The sequence below is a fragment of the Aplysia californica genome, unplaced genomic scaffold, assembly GCF_000002075.1.
Source record: "Aplysia californica isolate F4 #8 unplaced genomic scaffold, AplCal3.0 scaffold00187, whole genome shotgun sequence".
NCBI lineage: Eukaryota > Metazoa > Mollusca > Gastropoda > Aplysiida > Aplysiidae > Aplysia > Aplysia californica.
This window is the reverse complement of record NW_004797457.1, coordinates 895,738-923,689: the sequence shown is the minus strand read 5'-3', so window position 1 is coordinate 923,689 and position 27,952 is coordinate 895,738. Positions and strand designations below refer to the sequence as shown.

The window sequence follows — 27,952 nt, the reverse complement described above, 5'->3', positions numbered from 1 at the left end:
GGGGGGAAGGGGAGAGAGAGAGGGGGAGAGGAAGAGTGGGGGGAGAGGGGGAGAGAGAGGGGGTGGAGGGAGAGAGAGAGAGAGAGAGAGACAGACAGACAGACCATGAAAATTGTGAGAACATACATTTTTCTTGACAGTGCCTAATTTGTTTTTGTTTGTTTGCTTGTTTAATAAAGAAATTCACATTAAAACAATAACGGTCAATTAGTGTAGGAAAAATACAGCAACAAACAGGACAGATAGGCTAAAATAACAGAGGGAACGATAAGTAGGAGGATCTATCAGTGGCACCCTCCAACTCTTTGCTCCAGCTACCCGCTAAGTTTAGAAATGTCTGAAGCCGTATCACGGGTAAATGCATTAGGATTTGGAATAGTCCTTCGCCCTGCCAGTAAAGGGTGCAGTTTTCGCTGTGGTGTACGTCTCCTCTTGTGGGTGGTTGGCGGGTGCTCTGATGTGGTTTGCTCCTTCTTTCCAGTCAAGACACCTATCGTCCTTATCTCTCCTTCTTTTTGTGTTTGTTTCACTCTTGCAGCACTTCTGATCTTCGGCACTTACTCGCATATGGCCTGATTATAATTGTATTGCAAGTTCCGTAAAGCTCTCTGTTAAAACTAAAAGTGCGTCTCCTATATCGTGTTGATATTTTGGATAGCGCCTTTGGCACAACTCACTTTCTTTACAGACGTCTGTGGTGTAATAGATAGGCGATTGACCATTGCATACTGAAGACGCGAGTTCAATCCTCGCATAAGGGGCAAGGATATTGTATTCCTCTCAGCCCGAGTTGGCCCTGGCAGTCGAAGCTTTCCCAGCCCTACACAACGTTCAACTTCATCATCATCACTCTCATTCCCACCCTGGGTCAGGGTACAGGCCACGGACGAACGCTTCCCACCTTTCCCTATCCTTGGGCTATCCTTTTGATATAATTCCACGTCATCCCACGTTTCTGTATATCATTCTCTGTGACTCGTCCCCAAGTTCCACGCGCCCTTCCCCTTGGTCTCATTCCCCGTGGATTGCAATCTTTCTCTTCATTGGTTTCATTTGCCAAAGCAGAAACCACAAGTCATCTTAACCCTCATTTCTTCTAATTTACTTATGAAACACATGTACTATCCTCTGCAGACGCATTGGTCATTGTCAGGCACTGACAGATTAACTATTATTATTATTGTTATTCTCATTATTAGGATTAATAGTGTTATTATTATTGTTATAAGTGTTATTGCTGTTGTTATTGTTAGTATTATTATTATTATTATTATTATTATTATTATTATTACTATTATTACTGCTGCTGCTGCTGCTGCTACTACTACTACTATATTATTGTTATTGTTGCTATTATTGTTGCTGTTATTACTATTATTACTATTTTTACTACTAATACTATTATTATTATTGTTATATTATTATTATATTATTATTGTTGCTGTTATCATCATCTTCATCGTCATCATTACTATTTTTATTATTATTATAATAATAATTATTATTATCATTATCATCATTGTTATTGTTGTTATTGTTATTATTTTCTGTTCACCTGACAGATTCAGCGAGACCCATGTGGGTGGATATAGAGGGTCAAGGAGACACCTCTTTCATCAGCGACGATATCCAGTCGCAAGTGTCAGGGATCGACTTGGACGTGCGGACGCTAGAGCGAGGCAGGGCACACACGCCCAGCTCACAACGGTCCCGGACTCCGTCCAGGGGCGACAGAAGTGGAGAGCGGGACGCCATGCTTGCCGAGGCTGCTAGTGTGTTGTCCTCTCTGGTAGAGGAGGAGGATATGGATCATCTTCTCGGTGGGTGTTTATTTGCTTGACGGTTTCGTTTTGTGGTCTTTGTCTGTCTGGATGCAGCTCACTCAAACGAGGCTTAGCCCTTCAGAACCTGGAGCATGCATTGGCTTGCGCTTCCTTCATCCTTCTGCTTTCTGATCTTTATTGTAAACATCATCATCATCATAGTCATCATCATCGTAGTCGTTGGGGTCGTCATCGTCCATCATATTCATCATCTTCATCATCATCATCCTCATCATCATCATCATCATCATCATCATCATCATCATCATCATCACCATCACCATCACCATCACCATCACCATCATCATCATCATCATCATCATCATCATCATCATCATCATCATCATCAATGCCTTCCACCCCTGGCAGGGTATAGGCCACTTACAAGCTCCTTCAATTTATCTCTGTCCTGGGCCATCCTTCCAAGCTCGTTCCAAGTGAGCTTCACCTCTCTCATGTCCTTTTCCACACATCTCCTCCATGTTTCTCGTGGCCGACGCCTGCCTCGTGCTCCCTGTGGGTTCCACTGCAGCGACTGTCTTTTGATGTTTCTGCTGGGCTGTCTGAAGGTGTGTTCCATCCATCGCCACTTTCTTAGTCCTATTTCTACTTCTATATCCTTTTAGACCTGTCCTTTCCCACAGCTCTTTATTTCTTATTCTATCCTGCCACTTAATTCTTAGGATACTCCTCATACATCTGTTGATGAAAGTCTGGACTTTATTCAGTAATGTCTTTTTTGTCTTCCAAGTTTCATAGCCGTAGAGGAGCACAGACTTGACGTTGGAATTAAAGGGTCGAATCTTGGTGCGCAGTGAAATGTTGCTTGCTTTCCAGACTTTTGATAACTGATTGAATGCTGACCTTGCCTTGGCGGTTCTTGCTTTTACATTTGCTTCAGTTCGACCTTTACCATCGAATCATCATCATCATATCTTCATTATTATTATTATCATTATTGATATTATTTACTCAAGGCTCAGCTTGCATTGGTGTCAAACTTTTTGTCAAAGTAAGGGAACTCAGGCGCACACGTCTTGTATGGTTCAGGGAGTCGGGTCTCAAAGAAGGTGGAAGGGGGGGAACATCCAGGAGATTAGTGGAAAAAGATATTTGGGGAGAAAATGACATAGACTTGTTTGTCAACCATTGCCCTGGGTTTAGATTGGATTTCCTTCCCCTTGTCTTGAAAACTTTGGTTCGAAGCTGTGGATGGTTAGAGATCACCACTGACAGGTTCTACTGTTTCAATTTTGTTCTGCTGTCTCTGTCTGTCCTGCTTTTCCTGTACACATAATGACCAATATTTTGTCAATGTGTTTCTCTTCGGACCTTAAAAACTCAGACTCTCTCTACCTTACTTTTTAGTAGCATTAAGTAACCAATTGTAGCATCTTGACTACTTAATGTAAGACTCCAACATACGCTGTTTTGAAAAGTGACATACAAGTATGACAGTCTCACACTATCCCAGTCGATCTGCTTATTTTTACCTCAGAACAGTCTATGTAGCCTATTGAATTTATTGTTTGGACAGATAATCTATCTGACGAGGAAGAGGCTATGGAGGACGGGGCTCAGTGGCCAGGGAAAGAACAGGGACAGACTGGAAGGATGTCATCCATGTCGTCGAGGTCAGTAGTTTAAGTCATGGTTCTGTACGAGCGTACATCAGGTTGTATGGAAGAACAGTTGAACTTATCGAAAATGACTACCTATTATTGAGGGTTTTCTTAGACAGGTAGTCCTCTTGGACAGTGTCATTATTTTTTTTTTTTTTTAATGCTAGGGGGAAATGGAAACTGGTAATTTTCTTAAACAGGGGGTCATCAGAGCAGGTTCTTCTGTAATTATTTCTTCTACATGTTTCCTAAAATGTATTTGCATGTGGAATGACTCCTAAGTTTTACTTGTGTAAACCTTTTTTTCTCTTTAGTAATATAAACATCTGCCTGGCAACTTTTTTAGCTGGTTTTGCTGGGGTCACAGTAGAAATTACTTCCATAATACCCATAAGTGAATCACATATTGAAAATGAATGTGGGAGAAAATGGGAGATAAAGTAGATTAAAAACAAAAGAATGATTGAGCGACAAATTGTATAGTTTTCTGTTATTTTGTCCTTTTATCATGCTTAGTTTGATCCACATCAATTCTCTTATGCAAGATTGGCATCTGTGGTGTAGTAGTTAGGCACTTTGCTGTCACATGCAGGAGACCCGAGTTTGATTCCCAAGTGGGGAGAATTTCTATAGTAATCTCAGTCATTCTGATGGGATGTTGTATCCCTCTCAGCATGGGTTGGCTCTGACAGACATGGTCAGAAGCCTGCCTCCTTAATAATCTAACTTGTGTTAATAGAGGCATAAAACACTAACATTAAAACAATTTTTTTCTTCTTTTATAGGAGCAAGACGCCACTTCCTCGTGTGGATGAGGCGAACCAGACAGAAGAGATGGAGGATGCTGTAGCACAGCCTCTACAGCCACCTTACTCAGGTAGATACGGTAACCCTTGGCCTAGAAGACCGCACACTGGTGGTGGGCTTCAGCAACAATAATCGGCAGCATCAGTTCACTGATGTTAGGAAAAAGCACTGAAATGTCATGCAGAAAAAGGCAGTTATTTTCAATCAATCAGAACGCTAGTTTCTTTCACATGCTATTATGAGATACTATTTCTGCGCCCTTCTACACATGTTTTGATCACATTCTGTACAGACTTACTTAGTTTTTTTCTTGATGAAGTGCTCTCTCCCTGAACCAGGACGCCCAGGATTCAAAGGGTTAACCCTTGTCCTTAAAGGACCCGTGGACCTGAGGTCCGTTAAGCCAACGTCTAGTTTTACACTTTCACACACTGAGGCATGTATCCAATTATCAGAAGATTAAAGGTGTAGATAGTGGATTAGGTCAGTCCACAGGGCCAATCAGCTGCTTGCTCTATATGCTTCTTCATTCAGTTTTTTAAAATATAAAACTGGAAGACAATCCGAGTTCTGTGGTGAAGTACTAGTTTATGCTTTGGAGTCGGGTACAGAATAAGCGACATGTCTAAATACTGACTTTTGTAATGTTATGGTATGGGTTTGATGTTCCCATAAACACTCCAGAGGTAGTGCAGAGGCATCAACTTATAATTTCAAGTGTGTCTACTATGGTACAGAACCTAGTTGGCAGACAGCTTCTTATCCTACCCAAGGACAAGAACTCCATTTCGCGGATTTGACCAGACTGACATTCGTCGTGGATTTGATTGATATACAACAAATTTAAGAAATCTTAAGTGGCTTATATTACATATTGTATGTTAAACTCTCATATGTCATTTACTATATATAGCATAAAAATGCAGGAAAAATTAAAAAGTATAATTATAGTTATTTATCTATTCAGGTGTCATGAGACGTGAAGATGGGCTCACAACGCCATCAGGAGAAGGACAAGAGGACGAACTTTTAGCAAGAATATCACCTCAAGGTAACCACTCTACATACTGTGTACAATCAATCTATGGCACCTCTTTTATCTTTTTTGGATGGCTGCCTTTGTCTCTTGATATGTGCTCTTCCTGCCTGCTGGAGGACCTAGACTTACTGAATCCCCATTAAATTTGAGAATATGGAAAAACGCTTTGACTCCATACTCATCACTGTAAATATAAAGATAATGACAAGAAAAGGGGGCTCAGTAGCTCAACAGGTATGTTGTTTGCCTGTCAACCCGGATGTCCACAGTCCAATCTCCATCAGTGTTATTTTTTTTCCTCATATTTTCTACATTCTCTTATCTGAGGGTAAGTAAGATCGAACACCCTGTCTTCTTGGGTATGAATTAAAGATTTTGGAGATCCCATGTAAAAGTTTGGTATGTTAAAGAACCCTTGGCGGTTTTAAAATTGAAATGAGTAGGCCCCTTGGGCCACAATCTGGACAAAATTCAAAGTCAGTTCTTGCCCTAAAACTGAAGCCACCATTGTAAGTATAAATTATTAAGAGTTCTTTTGAGGACATCACATGGCTGCCTGTAGGCAAGGGATGATTCTATGTTCTACGTAAGTAAAGCAACCATGTATGTACAATGAACTGCACTGTCAGATTTACAATATCACCACAAACTTGGGTGTGTTTCTGATACCCTGAGGGGTAGAGGTAGAGACTGAGCCCAGTTTACTGGGTTTAGATCAATCAGTTACTCCCTTAGATTTAGCAGGGGTACAAGAAGAAGAAGAAGAAGAAGAAAGAGAATAACAGGTGTTTTTGTCGTGTTAATTGTTTGCAGGGTCAAGGCCAGAGTCCAGAGCAGGGGCGTCTCGTCCTGGGTCCGTGGAGCCCTCAAGTACCCTGCGTGTGGCAACACCAACAGGTATGTGCAGTAGATAGGTTACGGGAACCTGGTTTACTCTTGCTGCTATTTTAAGGCTTATTATTGTCAAGTCACACAAACTTTTGTCATGTGGAAATAAAAGACTATCGTACCTCTCGTGCAAGCCTTTTTCACTAACCGGTTTTCTTTCTTAGTAATTCTCATAATCTCCCTCAGGCTTTTTTTTTTAACTTTCTCAAGTTTTCATTAATTGTCATTCTGACCTGCTCCTGTACAAGTTACCAAAAATGGTTAACAATTATCATTAAATTTTTTTAAGGTGATGCAAAAACAAAAAAAAGAACAAATCCAATTATTTACTGTGCTTTACACGACCAAAAAAACCTTTTATTATATTGGGGGGAGTCTTTTTTACTTGTTGTTAATCTTAGAAAAACTGTCTCTCTCTCTTGCCCTTTTTAACTCCCAGTGGAGCACAGGCCATCAACAACATTACTCCAACTAAGCCTGTCCTGAGCATCCTTTTCTATCTGCTTCCATGATGTCCCCGCTTTTTCAATTTCCGCTGATACCGCTCGCCTCCATGTCATCTTAGGTCTTCCCTTCTTACGCTTTCCTTGTGGGTTCCATGTTAAGGCCTGCCTGATGATGCTTGTTGGGGGTCTCCTCAGGGTGTGTCCAATCCATTTCCATTTCTTCACCTGAATATCTTCCTTTACTGGCCTTTGGCTTGTTCTCTCCCACTGTTGAGCATTTGTGACTCGATCTTACCACTTGATCCCCACTATCCTTCGTAGGCATCCATTTACGAAGCTCTGCAGTTTCCTTGCTGCTGATGCGGTGAGCCTCCATGTCTCTGAACCATACAGTAGAAAAGAAAAAACTGTATTCTTTCAAAATATTGTTTCTCTGAGAGGGAGAAATCTATTTTCTATTTTTAGATGCACAGACTTTGCTCAGAGCAGGCTCAGTTTCACCAACGGCTGCGTCAAGGGGAGGAACTCCTGCCGCTCTGAGTGGGCATCCAGAGGATCTGATTGAAGAGGTATGTCGAAGCTCTTGTTGCTTAATGATGGGTCTTAACTTAATTATATTGTCTTTTCAGTTAAGTCTAAGTGAAGTTCTCCTCTAAAGATATCTACTTAGGCTTTTTATTGGTGTGTAATCTGGCACATGTTTGAATCAAGACTATTCACTGGTGAGGCAAAAAAAAAGTTACTCCAATGATTTTGTTGTAAATTAGCACCTGTAATGTAGTTGGTAGGCGCTTTGCTGTTGCACAAAAATGACATGAGTTCAGTTCCCATGTGGGGGAGATGACAAAAATAAGTGGATAGTACTGTACTAGCCTTGTGCAGAAATGTCAAATATCTAAGTTTTTTAGGTAGAAACAAAAATGGTAATTCCAAGTGTTTCTTCAATACAGGATTGTCCAAAACAAACTAAAGAGAACGTTTTCTGAAATGTGCTGGCTACAGGAACCTTATATGCCATCCAAGCATCAGCAACATGACTTTATTTAAGAAAATAATTCATATGACAAGTGTCGATAATGTATTAGGTTCATCGTCATCACTGCCTCTCTCAACTTGCATCAGGATATAGGCCACGAACAAACACATTTCTTCATTCCCTATCCTGGGCTAACCTCTTGATATTGTTCCATATCTTCCCACTTTTTCTGTACCTCAATTTTGTATCAAGTTCCACTTTTGCCTTTTGTTCCTGCGTTAGGTGAGCTCAGTCCTGCCAGACTCTGGTGTGATGCGAGTCTCTTCTCGGATCGGGTCGGCATCTGTTGGGTCAGCTGACCGACCTGCGCCCGATCCCGACACGCTGGTGTCCTTACATAAGGACCAGATCATGTCACCAGAGCCAACTCGTGGTGAGTTTCGTAATAATAATAATAACAATAAAAATAATAATAATAATTGCATTTATATTGGGCATATCCAGGCACTACAGTTTGTTCTTTGCCTTTTACAACTGTTATCCCCCCAGCAGACCCTAGACATCTCAGAAACATTCTCAACTTCCTTGGAAGCATACAGTGCAAGCTGCAGGTTTCACACCAACAAATTAACAATATCTTTAACCATCTATAGCTGGGTACCCATTTCTACCTTGGTGAAGTGAGGAAAATTCGTGGGAAGTGCCTTTCCCAAAGACACAACATTGGGTCTCTGACAGGATTCAAACCAACAACCTTAGAGTTGTGAGTCGTAATGCCTAACTACTAGAGAGATTTTTAAGAAGTACCATTTATTTTGATCCAAATTAGGACATTTGTTTTTATTTAATATCCATGTATTTGTGAGGATTTTTTTTGTGTAATGCTTAAGTTAGCTTCATAATAATTACTTACCACTTTTGTTAAACACTGTTTGTGTTTTGTTTTTTTCTTTGCATTAATGCACCTTTCGTAAAGACGTTCCATTTTGGTTATGTTGCGAAACATTCCTTCTGTTCTTCATGCCTTGTCTTTACCTATGATTGAACAAAGTATATGCTGTAGATTAGATAAGGTGAACAACTTAATTCTTGTTTTAATTTTAGTCTTAATAAGCAGTAAGATTCTTTATAAGCTGTTGATCAAATCTGTTCTGTATCTCAGGAAGGGTTGGTGAGAAAGCTGTAGATAGCCCGGTGCTGCCATTGTTGAAGGAACCAGCACCAAGCGAGCCATCCCTGAAGGAGACCTCTCCTGAGCCAAGAAAACCAGCTCCTACAACAGATGGAAAAGAAAAAGTACAAGAGATGCCATCACAGGAGGCCAAAGTTGCAGAACGAAAGGTCGGGGCTAAGTCACCACGTTCCCAGAAAGTTGAGGAAGAGGTCAAGACTGAAGAGGTCAAAGAGGATGAGGTCAAGGCCGAAGGGGAACAAGAGGAGGAGAAGAAAAGCACAGGGCTGTCTGAGAGAGTTATTAGAGAGAAGGAAGAAAAAGCAAGAAAGGCAGCAGAGTTGAAGGAGATGAAAGAAAAAGAAGAAGCTTTGAAGAGAGAAGAGGAGGAAAAAAAGAAGCAGTCAGCCGAAGACAAGAGAAGGGCAGCTGAGGAGAGGCTCAAGCTGAGAGCTGAGGAACTGGCGAGGCAAAAGGAGGAGCAGGAGTTACAAGAACAGGTAAAACTGGGGGGTTTTTTCTTTTGTTTCACTCAGAGTTGAATCTTGGGCATCTGCTGATAAGTTTTACATGTACAGTCGAATCTATCCAAGATGGAATTTGTGTTTGTTGTGAGGTGAAACCACGGGGTGTGGAGAGACCACTGCATCTATAGAGAAGCAAATTTGAAAAATTGATACGAACCTGGGTTTCCCAACCCTACAACCCAGTGTTCTTACAAATAAAAAATGGCCTATCAAATGACTAATTCAGTGCTGAAATTCTTCTATATTTATCACAATAGGCCCCTTTTACTCCCTGATAACAATATCCATTGTTTTTTGAGTTTGCACTATATTTTCACATACAACTCAGTAGACCTCATTCAAGCTCTGCCGATAATCGTCTTTCTTCTTCATTTCTTTTCTTAGTGTCCATCTTGTCCATGCCTGTATACCTGTCATCATAATATCATCTCTCAAAATGTCCTCTGGATGAGTGATTGGAGGGTGCCACTGGTAGCTCTTACTTCTTTTCTATTCCTCTTTAGTTTCTATGTGTCTTGTCTCACCTTTTCCCTACTGTGGATTACCTTTATCATATCACTGTATTTCTCCTTACTCATACTTAAACACAAAGGCAAACAGTGTGTCTCTCAATTTCTTTTCTTTCCTAGGTCTTTATTCAGTGCAGAGCTATGCCCATCAGTTGGTTTTTCTTTATTGTTGATTGATTTTCATTTGCATGTTTTTCTATTAGTCTGGCCTTGTAGTGAAGGAAGAGAGTGAAGAGACTCCTAACGCATCCTCGTCACGAGCGAAAAAAGGGAAAAAGAAAGAGTCCAAAGCGTCCAAACCATCGGCAGATGCTGGCAAGAAGTATGTCAACTCCCTTGATATCTCATCTGTGCAGCCTGATGGGAAAGCCATGGATGCGTTAGATGTAAGCTGTTTTTCTGGCTTCACTTTTGATTTGATTGTATGGTTTGTATGATTATGAATATTTCAAATCCCCTTCAGAACAATTTAGACGATTTAAGAGGAGGGCTGCTCCAAACCTGCCTGCCAGGGTCTACCCAGGCTGATTGAAAAGGATACAGCATCTTAGCAGGCAGATGGAGATGCTCAATTAAAGATCTTTCCACACTTCTTCTTTATGTAAAAGCAAAGAGCCTGACAGTTACATCATTGATGTTTGTGGTTTAATTGTGATGCAGCACCAATGATTAATGCAGTCTTTCTTTTTACTTTTATTCATTTTTAAAACTTATTTTGAGAGAGCTAATTGAAAAGTGGCCCCCTGTGCTTTTTGCTTATTCGTAAAATTTCTACACACTCACACACACATACACACACACACACACACACAAACACACACAATCTCACACTTACTTGGGTTCCCAGACACCCATACACCCTCATACTCACACTTTCTTGTTGATGCACATAGTTATTGTAAATTTCATTTGTAAATATGTGTCTGGGGTTTTTTTTGTTTCCCTTGTTGCCCTAACTTATTTTGACATGAATGATCTTACTTCCAATTATTGCCGTTTAGTCCTTATATATAATTTAAATCAAAATGTTTTCTTAGCCTTTAATTCATTGCACAAGATGTTTGATTGTGTTTGTTGTGACCTTGGCTCGTTAGATATTGAGGTCGTCTTTTTTTAATTTTTTGGATGAGATAGTGATATGGTGTAAGACTCTTTATACCTCACGATAACAACTAGAGTACACTTTTAAAACATTTTAAAACTTTTGAATTAGAGCATTACTGTACTCTTCTCTTTAGCACACAGAAAAACCCTCCTTTAGTTCATTTATGTATGTTTAGATTGCTTCATATTTTTAAAAACCAATAGAATAAACCCCCAGTAAAGACAAAACAATTTTGAGTCACACAGCAATAACAACAGCGTGACTTTTATGTATCGAACAGCGTGACTTTTATGTATCGAACAGCGTGACTTTTATGTATCGAACAGCGTGACTTTTATGTATCTAACAGCGTGACTTTTATGTATCGAACAGCGTGACTTTTATGTATCGAACAGCGTGACTTTTATGTATCGAGAAGGAAAAGAAATACTGTCAAAATTGTCTAAAACTGCCATCCATTGTCGAGGAGAAAAGTGGCCATCTTAGACAGGTGACTGTCTTGCACAGTGTCATTATACTGAAATAAAATACGCAGTTGAGGAAATGGGAAGGGGCCGTTTGTACAGATGATTGTCTTACGCAGGTGGCTGTAAGATCAGGTCCCACTGTAATTCAAACTTATGTTTTGTTTGCTGAGCAGAAGCTGAAAGAAGCGAATAAAGACGACTTACCAGTGGAGAAAATCCAACAGTGGATGGCCAGCCAAGGCCCACCAGCCAAGGTAGAGGCGGAGAAGAAGGAAGTGGAAGTGCCGGGACATTTGAAGGAAATGTTTGAGAGGAAGACCGAGCACCAGGCTCAGCAGGAGCTGGATGAGGAGATTGGGAAAAGTGAGTGGTGTGTGTGTATGTGTGTGTGTGTGTGGGTATGTTGTGTGTATCACTGTGGGCGTGGATCTGTTTGTCTTTGTATGTATATGTGTAATGTGTGTCTTTGTATTTGTATCTTCTTATGATTAGCAGAGAGTTTTGTTTTGGTATTCATATCTGCATGTTTAGATTACTTTGTGGTATGCATATCTACATATTATTTAAATTGCTTCTTTTTGTTTGAGAAGTCTCCTTTTTAAAATCTCTGTTGCGATGTCATCAAGACTTCATGACCGAATAAGCGTCTTCTTTTTAACAATCTTTTTTGAGACTTCAGGACACAATAGCATCAACTTAACTGAAAAGAAGGAATTGAATAGTTCGTACTCACATTCCTGTTTCGTTATGTGCTTTTTAAAATCGTTTTCTTTTTAAAAAAATGTATTTGTCCAATCTCAGTGCGTGAGGCGATGGACGAAGTCTTGGGTGGAAGTGTTGTGCAGTCTGAAGGAACTGAAGGATTGTCAGCTGAGGACTTTGAGTTGGCTCAGCAGGCTCTAATGGTAAAATTTGAAATAAAAATCGTAATCCACTTCTGTTCATCCCCTTAAGGGAATTTGGTTTACAATGACATATACAGTTGAACCTGCTCTAATGATCACTTCCCACTTCCCCCTTTGCATTTATTCTATATTATTATGACATTGTTCAGGCTGTTCACTTGTCTAAGACAACCACTTGTATCTCTTTGTCTCTTTGATATTTTGTAGCCTTCTTGGACAATTTTGGCCGTAGGTAAAACAAATAATCAATATGAAGTAATATATACATTATCACACCAATTTGAACTATTAACAGACTGTCACCTCTGTGGCTGTCGCCCCTGTGCAGTCAAGATACACTGTATTAACAGCTCTTCTCCTGATAAACCTTGTGTCATTGAGACCCAACAATGTGGTGACCATGTACCCACCAGTTTACCAAGAGTGTTAATGAAATAAGAATGATGTACCAAGGAGTTAACATGCTGAGTAAGTCAACTGAGAAAGTTTCGTTTTAGTCAGAGTTTTACAGCACTTGCAACACAATAAGGTCATATAAATGCCGAAGAATAGATTATGTGTTTTATAGAGAGTAACATTCACCAAAAAAAAGAAGAAAGATAAGGACGATATGTATTTGATAGGAAAGAAGGAGCAAACCACACCAGAGCTCCTGCCAGCAGAGAGACTTTTGTTCTGATACTACCTCACACATATCTGTGAAATCTGAAGAAAAACAAAGACAAAAAGGTATAGCACAGCAAAAATGCTAAACAAAGATGTTTTTTTCTTTAAAGTCAAAGGTGTGGAGGAAGAGGAAGAAGGGTGGTTAGGAAGACCCGGATGCTGATGTATTTTAGGTGTAGGAATGGATTCTTTGTCAATGTCTTTTGGGTGGATGGGGTGATTGCCTCCTCCCTCTCCCTCTTCTTTCGAACAATCATGTTATGAACATTGTTATAAGAAGCAATCTTTAAGCAATTTATCAAAATGATTTCAAATTTTGTTTTCATTTGCCTGCACTTTATATATCTCAAAAGGTATTCCCTGTCTGTAACGTTCTTTCCTTTTGGTTCTAGGAAAAGATTAAAAAAGCAGAGGAGAAGATAGAAGAAGCCGTATCTCCGAGGCCTGTTGTCAAGAAGAAGACTCCTCCACCAGTGAAGCCAGGGAAGAATGAGAAGAAATCGCCAGTGACGAAGAAAAAGAAAGGAGTAGAAGAGGCAGAGAAAAAGAAAGACTTGACAAAAGAAAGGGAAGCAATTAAAGAGCAGCAACGACTTGAGAAACAGGTATGTTATCATTTCTTATCTCACTCAGCGTGGTACTCAAGATGTCTTGGTTATACCATATAGCACCACTAATCAAAAGGAAGCTTTCTGAAAAACTCAGCTGTTGGAGGGGGGGGAGGGGGGGGGTGAGCAGTGCTTTTAGGATGAAACTGAGGTCTGTCCTGAATGAGTTGGTCCTTTCTTGTCCTTTTCCTTGCTTTTTAATAGATTGTTATTGGTTCATTTTGATGCCATCTCAAAAGTGTTTTCTCATGTTTAATTCCCGAATGCAAATTGTGAAGCTGTTTTAAATTCCATCCTTAGACTGTCTAACCTGCTCTAACGACCATCTAAGACAGTCACCTGTACAAACAACCACTTCTCATCTCCCCATTTGCATCTTCTCTTAATTATTATGACACTGTCCAAGAGGTCCACCTGTCTAAGATGACTGCTTTTCTCTACCATGATGTGTGGTTGTCTTGAGCAGATTGGAAAGTGTTTGTTTAGACTATTGGCTACAATTCTATACCCCCAGTTTGATGTATCCAGTAAATGAAGTTTTAAAAATCTGATGTGAAAAGATATAAGGCACACAACTTGACTGGCTGTACTCCAACCACCCACTGGCCACTTGAGAAATTGCGTAGATGGGGGGGCTTAAAACATTCAAATTTATTCATTTACATGTAATTAATGATGTTACTTAAAAAATTTTTGTTTCTTGTCTCATCAGAAACGTCTTGAAGAAGTTCGGGAACTGCAACATAAAATCAAAAGTAAAGAAGATGCCAGAAAGCAGAAGGAAGCGGAAGCGAAGCGAAAAGCTCAGGTGCTGTGAACATTTCTCTGTTTTTTGTTAATCAATATTAGAATAGTCTTTGTCCCTTTCCTCTTCTCCCCTCAAGTCTTTAGAATAGCTATCTCTTTTGTACTGAATTTATTTTTCCCACACCTTCCTCATTCGATTGCTATCTTTGTTGCTTTTAGATGTAAGGGAGATAAAGACATAGTTCTCAGAACATCTCATTGTATTTCCATCCTTTCATTCTGGATTCAGTTTCATGTAATAAACTATTGATTAAAATACATTGCAATATTCAAAATTCAAAATGAGGCTTGAAAAAGAGGCAAAAGAACGTGAACAAAAGAAAAGACAAAGTATATTTGGCAAACAATTCTTTAATTGTTAGAGTGGTCATAGAATGGTGCTTCTTCTCTTTTCGTGATCAGATGTGTATTAAATAAATCATGACGGAATGCCAGTATGTTTTCATAATCAGAATATTCAATAGATAATTACATGGATGCCAGTGGCTGAGCTGAGCACTGTGGCCTTGGTCTTGCTGACTTGGTGTAAAGTTTCAGCTCAGCAAATGTTCTTGTCGTCATCAGGAACTGGCAGAGAGAATGGAGGCTGTGAGGCAGGAGGAGGAGGAGATAGAGAGGGCAGAGGCAGACGCACGAGCACAACTGGCAGAAGTAAGGAAAGTTCAACGTGAGGAGAGAGAAGCGCGGAGGAAGGCAGATCTGGAGAAGAAGAAACAAGATGCCATTGACAAAAGGTAAGTACTGGATAATGTTCGCTGGAAGGAGAGATGGTGTCAGCCACAAAGTGGTAAAGTCTAAGATTCTATGAAAAGAAATTCCAATGTCTAATCCAGGAAAAAATGTCTACTTCATATTGACTGCTCAGTGTTAGATCGCGTCACATCACTTTTCAAAACAGCCTGTGGGGAAGTCTTACATCTAAACAGTCGATATGCAAATGTCTTTTTGATCTGAAAGCAAAAGAACTGCATTAAAAGTGCTCTCAAATTTCTATATATAATTGAAGTTTAATGATCTTACAGCGATGACTGTTACTCTCGAGAAGATAATAATAATGGAATCCTGTACCCTCTGAGTCTGATTTCACTATTCAAAGACGCAGATATAGGAAGGTCAAGTAGTTTTTCTGTCAAGCCATGCTGGGGTCTGAGACAACAAATTAGCAGATAAACTTTTTGGGAATGCCCTTCTTGCAGGTTGAGTGACCCTTGATCCACATACAGTGGTGCAAATTGTCTAAGAAAATAAGAGTAAAAATGTCTAAACTCATCATCACCCTAGCAAAGATAAGATTTTTTTCAATGCAAAGCTATTTTTTGTTGAAAAGAAGAAAGAAGTAAAGTTTAAAAATGAAAGTGTGATAAGTTAAGAGAAGTTTTGTATTAATGTGGAAAATATATATCTCAAAACTGCAGATGTTGTCATAAAAGCATTTTATGTAGAAACCTGACACTTGGTTTGTACATTCAGGGTAGAAACATGAAATTTGGTTTCAAGTAGCTGGTACACTTGTTTTGTCCAAAGACTAGATGGTAATACAACTCTGTCTCTCTGTCAGTGTGTTTTATGGACAATTAACTTATTGCTTCCTTTGTGTGTATCTCATCAGGGAACGTGAGAAGGCTATGATTGAGAAAGCCAGACAGAAAGAACAAGAGATGTTGGACAGAATTGCTGATTCGGAGATGGCGAGACGGATGAAGGAAGAGGAGGAAGCCAAGAGGGAAGAGGAAGAAAGACTTGCCCAGGAGAAGTTTGAGGTGGGTACAACAGCAGTTAGATTTGATACTTTATCTACTAGAGACGGGCGGGAAGCGCTTTTTTCTTCCCAAGCGAAAAGACCAAGAAGCTGACCTACTTCTCGCCGGGACCGGTCCCGGTACCGAGTAATGCTTCTCGTCTCGCCACCAATTTCTCTTCTCGCTCCGTTCACGGGTAGCTCGTTTAACGAGAAGGCCGGCCATGGCCAAGATTTCTCTTCTCGCGGTGTTCTCAGGCAGCTCGCTCAGCGAGAGACCGTGGCGGGGATCTAAACTAGGCTAACCCTGTTGCGCAGGCGCAGGCGGTGAAGGAAGGTCGGGAGACCTAGGCCAAGGCCCTGATCAACTCCCCACTCGCCTCATCTCGCCACCCTCTCCCCTCCCTTTCAGTTTCAGACACAGGACGGCACGGTGATGGGTGACACTGTCTGCGTGTCATTTCTAGCTGGCTGTGCCGCTCTTTCCGTCGACACCTCTCACTCTCTCACTCTCATTACTTGTTGTGTAAAGCCAACGAGTGGTATCACTTCTCGGTACCGGGCAGTAGTTTAGTGCCCAGGAAGTGACGGGAAGGGCATTTCTTGCGAGAAACGGGTACTCTTCTCGGCTCGTGCCCGCTCCTATTATCTACCTATTTCGGTCTTGAAAAAAAAAATCTGAAACCAGGATTTTTCAAAACAACAGTTTTCTAGGATACAGGGCTGTTGCTGACTTCATGGTTTCTAAGCAACGAGACAACTTTTATGTTATGGTACTTTTATATTACTTATGTGGAAAAGCCCTGCACGTTTAGTTTTAAAAATATCTGAGTCTTATGTCAACTCATTATTTGTAAACCATTCAACTTTTGACACTGGTATTAAAATCCCTGGGTAGCTTCTTTTTGTTGAGTATTTAAAAATGCTGTGGCTCTTATTATAGTTGAAGAAGTACAAAACATTGAAATGAATTTTAAAATCTTTCAGATCATTATAAAATTTAAAAAACTGTTTCTTACTCTCAATTTCTTCAGATGTACGCATTGACGACATAAATTACGACAGGAAGCAAAGTGTTGGTGCACCATGTGCAAGTAATTGGTTTTGAAAAATTAGATTTGAAAAATAATAAATTTGTAAACCAATTTAAAAAATTGTTTTAATGATGATATAATTTTGCTGCTTAATTTCTTTGTCAAAAATTCTGTTTGATTATTTTTACAGGCAGAGCTAAAGGCTGCTCAACAAGCTGCTGAAGACGAGGAAGAAAAGTTGCGAGAACTTGAGAGATTGGTAAGTATTCTTCATTTATACTTTGGTATGATCAGTGGCATTGGTGGCTTAGTGGTTAGACTCTCAAACTCACAACCGTTCGAATCCCATCAGGGACCCAACTTTGTATCCCTGGGAAAAGACACTTTTCACAAATTTTCCTCACTCCACCCAGTTTGGAATAGGTACCTGGCTATAGACAGCGGAAGGTCTAGTCTTTTTGTTTGTGTTTGAGCACTTTATCAGTTGTTTGCACTGTATGCTTCCTGGGAGGCCAAGAATATTTCTGAGTGTTCTATGGTCTGCTGGGGTAAGTAAGAATATAGTGTTAAATGCATAGAGCTTACTGTTGAGCTGGGATATGCTCTATACAAGTGTGTTAAATATTATTATAGTATCAGTACACATTGAGCTGAGACTTCAGTGTGAGCTGAACTGTCATGCTTTTCACCTACTGATTCGCATCCTCAAATACCTTTGTTGATAGGACCTGGAGTGAGAGAGGCAGGGTGTTGATACCTTCAATAAGGGCTGTAATATCACTTTAGAGGCAGGACCTCCACAAACAACCCAAGAACACTCCAGCAGGGATTCAAACTAGGGTTATGTCTGTCTTACGCCCCTGTGATTTCTGGAAAAAAAATTTCTGTCTAGCACGTTTGACGTTTTTTCATATTCTCACATTCACCAGCTTGACATTTGCGATTTGTTTTCTCCCTTAGGCAGAAGAGGAAGCCTTCCAGCGCCTCATTGATGAGAAGGAAGCTGCTGAAGAAAAACGCTGGGAGCTAGAGGAACAGTCGAGACAGTTGAGAGAAGCTGAGGAAAAAGCTAGGTCAGTTTTGACTTTGAAGTGCTCATAGCTCTGATATTAAATTCAATGAGGGTCCCATCTAGATAGCTCTGTTTCTTAAATCAGTCAGTGTCCCATTCAGATCTGTAAATCATTATAAATGTTTTATTCTTTTATCAACGGGATTTAGATAATTAAGGAAGGAGGCTTGTTTGATTCTACTCATCAGGGCAACCCTGGGTTAAGTGGAGATACAGCATCAGACAGATGGAGATGCTCAATAAAAATACTTCCCCATATGAGAATATTACTCCAGTCTTCTGGGTATAACTATGAAGAACTTGACCATTTTACCACAGACACAGATTCACATAGACCTACTGGGCATTGGATGTTGTTGTTGTCAGTAGCCCTGCAGCTGTCCGACTATTGCCCAATAACTCTTTCTGTATACAAGGGATTCCATAATTTTACGCACCCAGTTTGAGGCAGGGAAGGTGTTACCTTAAACGGTTATAGTTCAGTCAAATATTGATGGATTTGTTTGTGTGAGCACTTAAACTATTTGTAATTGGATGGAGAGTCATAATGTGGGTGAAAATTGGTGGTAAATGTAGCACAGGATCAGATGTAGATCTTGGGGTTGACGAAGTCAGGTTTCCCAAAACACCACTTAAGAGGCAATCCGCTGAAATGCAGAACCAAAAACACCACTTAAGTCGTGATCTGGAATCAAAGAGTTAATTCAATGTCAGGTTGCAATAGGCTGAAGTTTCTCTAGTCTTTGTCTCTCGTGATGTATATGACCTATTTGTGTTGCAAGTACCGTAACTCTCTTACTTACCTTAAAAACTAACCTGTTTTTATGAAATTCATGACCATACTTAAGTGATCAGTTATCGTTCACTTTTGGTTTTATTCTGACCTATTTTTTTATTGTTTCTACACAGGAGAGAAATGCTGGAGGAGGAGAAGAGGCTCGAGGAAGAGAGAATGAAGCACGAACATGAGGAAGAAGCCAGACGAGAACTAGAAAGGGAAAGATTGAGAGAGGTGGGTCTCAGCTTTCCCATTTCTTGCATACCAGTAATTTTGACTAACTTTAATGTCTTTTACCCAGTCTGATTTTGGGTCTGAATTTTTTGTTTCAGGTTTTTTTTTTGTGGTCATGTTTATAAAATAGCTCTCCCTGGTAGGTATAAAAAGTGCATTTGAGTTTGTTTGTTGGGGGGGGGGGGGTTCAGGTCAGTTTCATTATGTTTCAGAACTTAATATTTTTTCCAACAATTAAAAAATGTGCACGGTTAGAGTTCATATTATTATTATTTTTGTTAGAGCTAACATTGTCTGTACCACTAAGTCACAAGGTAGGCACCCTAACTTTTGTTATTGGTAAAACCAAACTCGTGGGTGTAGTCTCTGATATAGTGATGTTTGTTATTAATGTTATGCTTGCTCTACTACGTGGCCAGTCAAATTGTATTGTACCTGTCAACCTTCCTTTTGCTGGCAGATTATATAGTAGCTTACTGTAACTTTGGTTTTTCAAGGTGAGTCAGTGATACTGTACACCCCCCCCCCCCCAACCAACCCAGAAGAAAAAAATGCTTGAAAATAAAATATGAAAGGTGCACTAGGCTACAAGGCAGGATTTCATTATTATCATGGGCCATCATGGTTGTGGTAGCAATATTGCTTTGATGGGGGTTTTTTAAGAAGGAAAAAGGGATCCGTCTTGGAAAAGTTTCAAAGTCTTGTGCAGAACCCATATTTTTCAATGATTGTTTTCCCAGTTTTAATGGGTCTTCAAAAATTGTTTCCAGCTCCAAAGACTCGAAGAAGAAGCGAGGGAGAAAATGCGAGACGAGCTGGAGAAACGTCGTCTGTGGGCTATGAAGCGAAGAGAGCACAACTTGGATGCCAGGGCGAAGCTAGATGCCATGAGACAGTCTCAGGGTGTCACCGATCCGTGGACTTTCTCTTACTTTGTCCGGTGGCCAAAGGAGAGCTACATGAGGTCAGTATCTGTTCTACTTGAACATTTGAAATTCTTGTGGTCCTTTACAACATAAGTTTTTGAGAAACACCTTCATAGACGGCCATGTTCATTATTTTAAAGTTTAAAAATTTGAACTGGACACTGATTTTCGCAGCAGTTCATTCTTTCATCTTTAACTATAGTAGGTGCATACTCTTTGTTACTGTGTTCGTATGGTCTCCACAAACATAGTTGTGTGGGTGGTTGGCTGGTGCTCTGGTGTGGTTTGCTTCTTCTTAGTTATCAAACATCTATCGTCCTTATCTCCCCTTCTTCTTTTTTATGTTTGTTACTCTCTTGTAACACCTCTTATCTTCTGGCGCTCATATGACCTTATGCAGTTGCGAGCGCTATAACGCCTCTACTAAAAAAAACCCATAGTTGTTAGGGTCAATACGATAATTAGATATAAAGTGCATTCTTTTTTTCCTCTGTGTGTGTGTTCATCACAGATATAATTGAAAGTGCTACTATAGTTACTAGAAACCAAATGTGTATATTTCGTATTGGATTAATATGGTCATCGCAAATATAGTTGTTAGGGTCAATAAAGTATTTAGATATCTAGTAAAATATCATGTTTTATTGTGTTAGTATGGTTTTCTTGAAATGGTCAATATATTAAACTGGATATCAAGTGCAAAGTGCATAAGTTTCTTGTTGTGTAATCATAATCATTACAAATATAGTTGTAGCTGAAATGTAATGGTCAATATATATTGACTGCATGAGCTGACTTTCCTTATCTTTTTTAATTCATCATCAAGAAAGGGTTTAGCGAAACCTGGAACTTCCAGCGTTTTGTTTAGTATTTTGCCCAGATATTTGTTTTCCCGATCAAGCCTAATAAAAGTGATAAAGACTGAATCTCACAAATCTATTGCGGCTATCGCAAAAAAAGAAAAGTAACTTCATTTTGTTTTGCTCACTCTGTACCTGTACCCAATGTCAAACAGGACTAAACTTTTTTCTTACCAAAGAAAATAGATCTTGTTTGTATGAAATCTTAGGCAAAATGACCTAAATCCTCATTCCTAACAGAAGCAAAGCCTAAAGAGAAGAAATCAAGTGGCTTGGTAGAAGTGAAGCAAAACCAGGGTCTCATGAATTCTTTGTTCATTCTATTTCTGGCTTTTTATCATCAAGAAAATAAAATGACACATTTTTTTAAAATGCGGGTGAGAAGAAATAAATGCATGCAAATATGTGCTGATATTGTTTTGTACAAAATATAGTCTCTTGAAATTGTTCTATCTGGGACTTAAAGTCAAATTTATTGATTTAAAAAAAATTGTTTCTTTCCTAGACCAATGGGCCAAGACCCGAAGAAACAGAGAGGACCTCCTCGACCAAAACCTTCTCCCAAAACCCCAGCACCAGACAGCAGTGCACCGGCAACAGCAGATGCTGCCACCTAGGCTGCTCTGAGATGTGGATTTATTGGCGGTGCCCGTTGAGGGATCGGTTCAGTTCTGTTCAGTTTGGTTTATCAACTTTATCGCCCCCTCCCCCCCCCCTACTCGTGGCCTTGAAAACAAACAAGTTTGTTTTTTAAGTTCATCGTCAGTTTTTGTTCGATTTGTGCCACAATGGTAGCTTTTGTCCCTCCATAGAGGAAAATCTGGCTAACTCTGACAACCAAACTGAACGGAACTGAACCGATCGTACCAATGAGCACTGCTTCTTATTTTACCCGGAGCATTCAGTCAGAGAGAATCACTGCTGTTCCACAAGTCGAATGAAGGTTATCACTGTAAATGTTCAACATTCAGCTTTCAACAACAACAAAAAGTCTCCTCAGAGATAAAATTACAAATCTTTATGTTAGTGTTCAGAGCTTTGATTGGCTGCATTTTTCTTATTGATAGCTGAATGAGTTGCACAATCGTAAAAAAAGACTGCCATATGAGAGGTCCATTCTACAGCTCATCAGTAAAGTTGGGGCTTTGGTTGGTCATGTTCAAAGATGCACATAGATATTCTTCTGTTGCAGGACAAAGTTTTACTGCAAGAGAATGTTTCTGGCAACAATGTTTTACCCCAGCTGGCAATGAAAGACAAAGTAAATTTTATGGATTATTTTTTTTAATGACACTGAATGTAATTCAAATTGACAATGGACTTCACTTAGAATTTACAATGACTTTGGATTCGTAACAACTGCCCTATATTTTTGTTTTCAGGATGAAAAAATGAAAATTATTGCAATGGTATTCTGCTTGGTTTTGAATGATTCATAGTATGTTTTGTTTTAGGGATTGTTTTTGCCTCACAATTTCAAAGAATTGATTCTGAAATTGGTACTTTTTACCACTGAAGCTGTGATTTTAAAAGGATTTTGTAAGCAAATGATGTGATACAATGTTGCCTTTCTTGACTACCTAGGCCTTGATCTGATAACTTGAGGCCTGGTTCAAGTGTAAATCTGGATTCACAGCTCATGAGACTACATATATGCCAATCTTATTTCTATGCCTGGCATCAAACCAATGTATAAAGAGTCTTTGTTGGTTTTGTTATGTTTTGTTTTAGCGTTTTAAAATCTGAACGTCAATAACTCATCTGTGATATGAAAGTGCAAATTTACAATGGCAGTCATTGAATTTTGTTTGCCTGTATCATTAAGTGCAAACTTGAATGTATGAGTGTATTGTGTTTAGTAAATTTATAAATGCAAACTTGACTGTACTGTCTATACATTCATATGTGCAAACTTGGCTGTACTGTCTATAAATCCGTAAGTGCAAACATGACTGTTTTGTGTCCTAGTAAATCTGTATGTCAAACTTGATTGTATTGTATCTGTAAATCCGTAAGTGCAGACTTGATTGTACTATTTCATTTATCCCATTTGTGCAAATTTGACTGTGTTTTGCTTTGTAAATCTGTTGCAATAAGGGTAAAGCTAACACTGACAGTCAGAGACATGTGTATTTGATGGAGAAAAAATGTAACAAATTTCTCTGCAACGTCAGTTGTCCATCTCATTTACCCAAAAAAGCATCTCTAAACTTTTATGACTAGAATGAAAATGGTGGGGTTCTTCTTCTTCTTTTTTACCTCTCCTTGTAAACAAAAAATTCCTCTTATGTTCTTTTCCCTTACTATATTCAACAACCTGAACTTGCTTTTATTTTAATGGTCGAATATCAAGAAATGTTGCTTTTTTTGTTACCCTTTTGCAATAAAATGCATACTTGCTGTATTTAATGGGGTAAACCTTGGCTTGCAATAGCTGCAAAGAGAATTTTGTATCTTTCTTGTTGATGTTACTCTGATTCTACTTGTGTTCTGCTTTCAATTTCACTTTTTGTTTTTAATTAAATTTACAAAATTTATTGTTTTCAGTTTGTCATCTCTAAGCATAAAGCCTGGATCATGTTCAGACTTTGCAATTGTTACGTGCTACTGCTTTGCTTGCTCTGACAGTAAGCACACCTTGTCCTGTAAATTGTAGTGACTGGTTGGAAGGCATCACTGATTGTTCTTGCTTCATTGTTATCCCTCTGATGTTTGTGTTCTACTGTCTTTCTCTTTTCATAGCTCTAAATGATTGTTGTTGTACCCATATCATCAGTGTCCAACTCTAATTGTGTTCTGTCAAATTAGGTCAAAGACTTTTTTTGCTCCAAAAGATGTTACTAATGACCGTAACTACAATCTCTGATACTATAATATGTAAAAAGAAGACACAATTCTGGTGGATAATAAGAAATAAATTACATTAATTTTCACTTCTGAAAATGAGCGTTCATGTACCTACACAGTTGGAGTCGGACATTGACGGTGTGCTTCTCTTTCACAAAAAGCCTATTATATTTATAAATGTGTTATGGGACCAGGGTCTATCATGGTGTGATGGTTAGGCATGCAATAGATGTGAGTTTGATTCCCCTGTGGGGAAATCCATTGTGTTAAGTATCTCTGTCTGTCTGCTGGGATGCTGTGTCCCACTCAGCCTGCTCCCTGAATGATGTAAATAGTCTTGAAGGGGATGTAAGGCATTGGCAATCAAATGGTTTGCTGGGGAAGATAAGACAGTGTAAATGTAGAGATGCCACTTTCCACAAATTTCTGGAATTCTAAGAATCATATAAAGGATTTTTCTGGACTTAAATTCTTTTACAAATTTTTTGTTCTGGTTTCGTCTCTTTTTTGTATGCATCGTCGGTACTTTCACATTGCTTATTGCTCAACAAGTTCCAAAAGTCGTGTTTCAGCTTTATAAAGTTGACAGCCATATTTGCATACATTATGCCTTTTGCCTCCTTACCCTGATAATAGTTATAACCACATCCTTATGTATATTAGTCTTGCTATGGGCTTCTATTTTATATACTGTATGATGTTTTTGGCTTCACAATTAAAAATGAATGAAGCAAAGTTATTGTTAGGTGTCATCCCAGGACTTCGGCGAGCGCCATGGCTCTTCAAGCCAATCTGTCCTGCCTGACTGTCATGCGTTCAGTCAGCCTTTAGCCTTCTGTCCAGTATTTTTTATCATCTCTCTATTGGTGGTAGCATAGTACACTTGAGAAAGGTTTTGTTTAGCTGGTCATGCAAATTAAGCTTATGTAAACAGTATGAACCTTTTCACACTGAAGCTCGAATATTGTGAATGACCTTGTTTCACCTAAAAGTAGCAAGATTAGATTTTTTTTTCTCCCTTCAACATCCATGTGGATTATGCTATTTTCAGGATATTTTAATACTACGAACTTCTGAGAATGTGCACTGTTTTGCTTGCTCATAGTTTGAGCTCATGGATGTTGATTGCTCGAATACAGGGTTACACTATAGTTCAGAACAAATGACATAATATAGTACATTGGACTGTAAGACAAAATTGCAGCATACGTAAATAAGATGGCTGAAGAGTGACAACCTTTCAATTTTTATATTGATTGCTCGGTGTAAAACTCCGTCATACCTCTCTTTTCAAAAAGATGTATGGTGGAGAGTTACACTAAGCAGTCAGTATGAATTATTTATCAAGTTTATTGCTGTGCCAGATATAACTGCCCCCCCCCCTCCAAAAAAAAATGCTGATACGAGTAGAGATTTATTACATTTCACCTTTATGGATCAGTGTGATTGCTGTCAAGGTGTATCGGGTGAAACTTATGATTAAATGGTTGTGCCAATAATAAATTATTCTAGCATGAAAGGCCGTTAAGAAGATAACTAAACAAATTGCTGTGATAAAGAGAGTTTGGTTTTTCTATGATAAGACAGGTATTTTTGACACATATGATTAAAGATAGAGAAAGTCTTTTCATGAATGTATTTCCTACTTTTCATGTTGACAGCAATATGTTACATACATATGTGTTTGTGTGTATATATATGTGTGTGTGCATGCATGCATGCGTGTGTGTGCGTGTGTATGTGTGTGTGTGTGTGTGTGTGTGTGTGTATGTTAAGTTCCACAAGCACCTGTATACCATTGTATCATCCCCCTAAAGTAGCAAAAGCATTTGTTGGGAACATGACCACACAAAGAAGAATCAAATAAACTGGACAAGTCTGCCTTTGTGGTATTTTAAATGTTTTAGTCCTTTTGTATTTTGCGGATTGCATTCATAAAAGACTTTTTTTTCATGTACGGTACCTGATACATTCTAATAAATACTAGACAATTCGGAATATCAAAGGGCATTTCATGATGAAAGGTTTGTACTGTTGTAGCACATTTTGTTTTCTTTGTCATGCTCTCGTGTAGCTTGGTTGTGCTGAGATACTTATTGTCATGCTTTTGCTTTTCTATTTGTTCTAATGTGAGAGACATTTAGCAGCAAGTATACTGCCATGATATGGAACCCTGGTTCACCAATATTTGTCGTTTAAGACAGTATGAGGTATTCATTTATGTAAAGAAAAGCAATTTTATCATAAGTACAATGAATGTGTAGTGTCCATTTCATTCTAATAACCAGCAAACTGTTAGTTCATTATAATTTTCACCTGATACACATCAGACAAATACATTTTGGTTTTGAAAGTCCACCTTTTCAACACTGTTCTCAGACAGACAGTTTTCCACAAAACAAAAAATACTTTCACATTTTAATTTGTCTTTAAGTTTAAAACTAAGATTACAGACCAATGACTTTAAATGATAATAACTAAAAACAAGTCAAAGCCCAAAATTTAAAGAGCTTTATGACAACAACAAATTTTTTTTAAAAGCTGAACATTTGAGTAATGATCAATAAAAATAATAGCTCATCCATCAATGTCTGACGATGACCCATACATCCGCAAAGGAGAATATTTCTCCAGCTAAATAGAAGAATTTGAAGAATTAGAGGTAATGATGACTTGTGGCTTCTGCTGTGGCTGTTGAGACCAATTCTGGCAGAAAAATGTTTGCCTCATTTTGTACATTTAAAGGCTCCCCTTCCACTTGTGGAATGTGCGCAGCTTGTAGGCTTTTTTCTTGGTTTCAGCATTTCTTATATTCACGAAGCCTTGTGTGATTTGCTGCCTACTGTGACTGCAGCTCTCCTGCTGAGTCTGTCAGGAGCAAGGCCCTCCCATGTAAAAGGATTTATGTTGAAGGCCTTCAGGGACACTTTCAGGGTGTCCTTGTAGCACTTTTTTGGGGGCGCCAACCTTATTTGGTTATGATCAGTATGCAGTATGCTGTTTTAAAATATAACACAGAATCGAAGATGTATAAAATAATAATTGGTCACTTCATGTCTTGTAATAAAATAAAGATTAAAACTAAACCTCCCACTAAGGGAGATAAAGCGGAACATAAAACTTTGGACATAACGCATTTTTTCACAAAACACTTCATCTGTAACTATATATACTTCAGGAAAATGAGTATCGCATTTAGGAAACTGACAACTCAAAAAATCGTTAATTTTGCCCAATCTTTTATCTAATTTTTTTTCTTCTGTTTTATAGTGCTGTTTAATTTTATATTAAAAGGAGAAAAGAAAAGTGTACTTTCTCTAAAACTTTATCAACCTAAAAATTTGCTGACTGTGTTAAATGGGTTATAAGATTAGAATAAGACAGATAATTGATTGTAAACTTTCCCTTTACTGCGTGACTGACTTTTGATAAGTCACTTCTTTCAATGGCTGCCTGACCTTAAATGTTGATTGCATTGTACACTTTTATTTGTGTAAATGATCCAAACATGATCTGAAGCTTGTAAAACATTGTTGCCTACATTATATATCCATCACTTTTAGTGCAATTGGATAATAAAACATTCCTATTTTTTGAAAAACATTTTGAGAGTTTAAAGTTGCTCTCTTATTTGGTCTTGTGTGAATGGTTACTGTTACATCATTCATAAGGGGACATTCTCAAAGTGGTGGAAAAGCCTCTGTTGCTCATTTTTAAAGTTATGATGCAGCTTTTTGTTAAAGCTTTAGACAGTAATTTTTTTAGATCACTGTTCTTCACCCAATGGCCACTGATACCATTAACACTGGTCACATTGCTCTTTTCCCGAGGGTGATGTAAATCCATCAGCACTAGAAAAATGGGGATGGGGAACATCTAAAATCCATTTTCTCTATTTGTAAAGGATTTTCCTCTTATTTTACATAAACTCTGAACTTAGTGAAGAATACCAATTTCCCATAGTGTGCTGTGATGGGGAGCCAGTTGGTGGCCAAAAATGGAGCATTAAGTACTGAGATTGCGTAAACTACTAAACAGTAAATTATGTGTTACGACGCTGTGGAATCATCGCTCGTCAATTTATGGGTATATATAGA

The 27,952-nt window shown here is 38.8% G+C and overlaps 1 protein-coding gene across 1 annotated transcript in view; it reads left to right on the top strand.

The window, feature by feature from the left end:
* LOC101858029 (rootletin) overlaps window positions 1–23,545 on the top strand; it is a 57,023-nt gene extending 33,478 nt beyond the window's left edge. The window contains exons 7-26 of the mRNA XM_005098604.3: window positions 1,563–1,820; window positions 3,361–3,457; window positions 4,231–4,322; window positions 5,220–5,303; window positions 6,105–6,188; window positions 7,091–7,194; window positions 7,884–8,034; window positions 8,764–9,272; window positions 10,012–10,194; window positions 11,554–11,743; window positions 12,182–12,285; window positions 13,344–13,556; window positions 14,272–14,367; window positions 14,931–15,100; window positions 15,976–16,126; window positions 17,329–17,397; window positions 18,099–18,211; window positions 19,120–19,222; window positions 19,993–20,186; window positions 21,514–23,545. Coding sequence (XP_005098661.1) covers window positions 1,563–1,820; window positions 3,361–3,457; window positions 4,231–4,322; window positions 5,220–5,303; window positions 6,105–6,188; window positions 7,091–7,194; window positions 7,884–8,034; window positions 8,764–9,272; window positions 10,012–10,194; window positions 11,554–11,743; window positions 12,182–12,285; window positions 13,344–13,556; window positions 14,272–14,367; window positions 14,931–15,100; window positions 15,976–16,126; window positions 17,329–17,397; window positions 18,099–18,211; window positions 19,120–19,222; window positions 19,993–20,186; window positions 21,514–21,625 — 3,077 coding nt within the window. The 3' untranslated portion in view covers window positions 21,626–23,545. The remainder of the gene's footprint in view (window positions 1–1,562; window positions 1,821–3,360; window positions 3,458–4,230; window positions 4,323–5,219; window positions 5,304–6,104; window positions 6,189–7,090; window positions 7,195–7,883; window positions 8,035–8,763; window positions 9,273–10,011; window positions 10,195–11,553; window positions 11,744–12,181; window positions 12,286–13,343; window positions 13,557–14,271; window positions 14,368–14,930; window positions 15,101–15,975; window positions 16,127–17,328; window positions 17,398–18,098; window positions 18,212–19,119; window positions 19,223–19,992; window positions 20,187–21,513) is intronic.
* The last annotated feature ends 4,407 nt before the right edge of the window (window positions 23,546–27,952 follow it).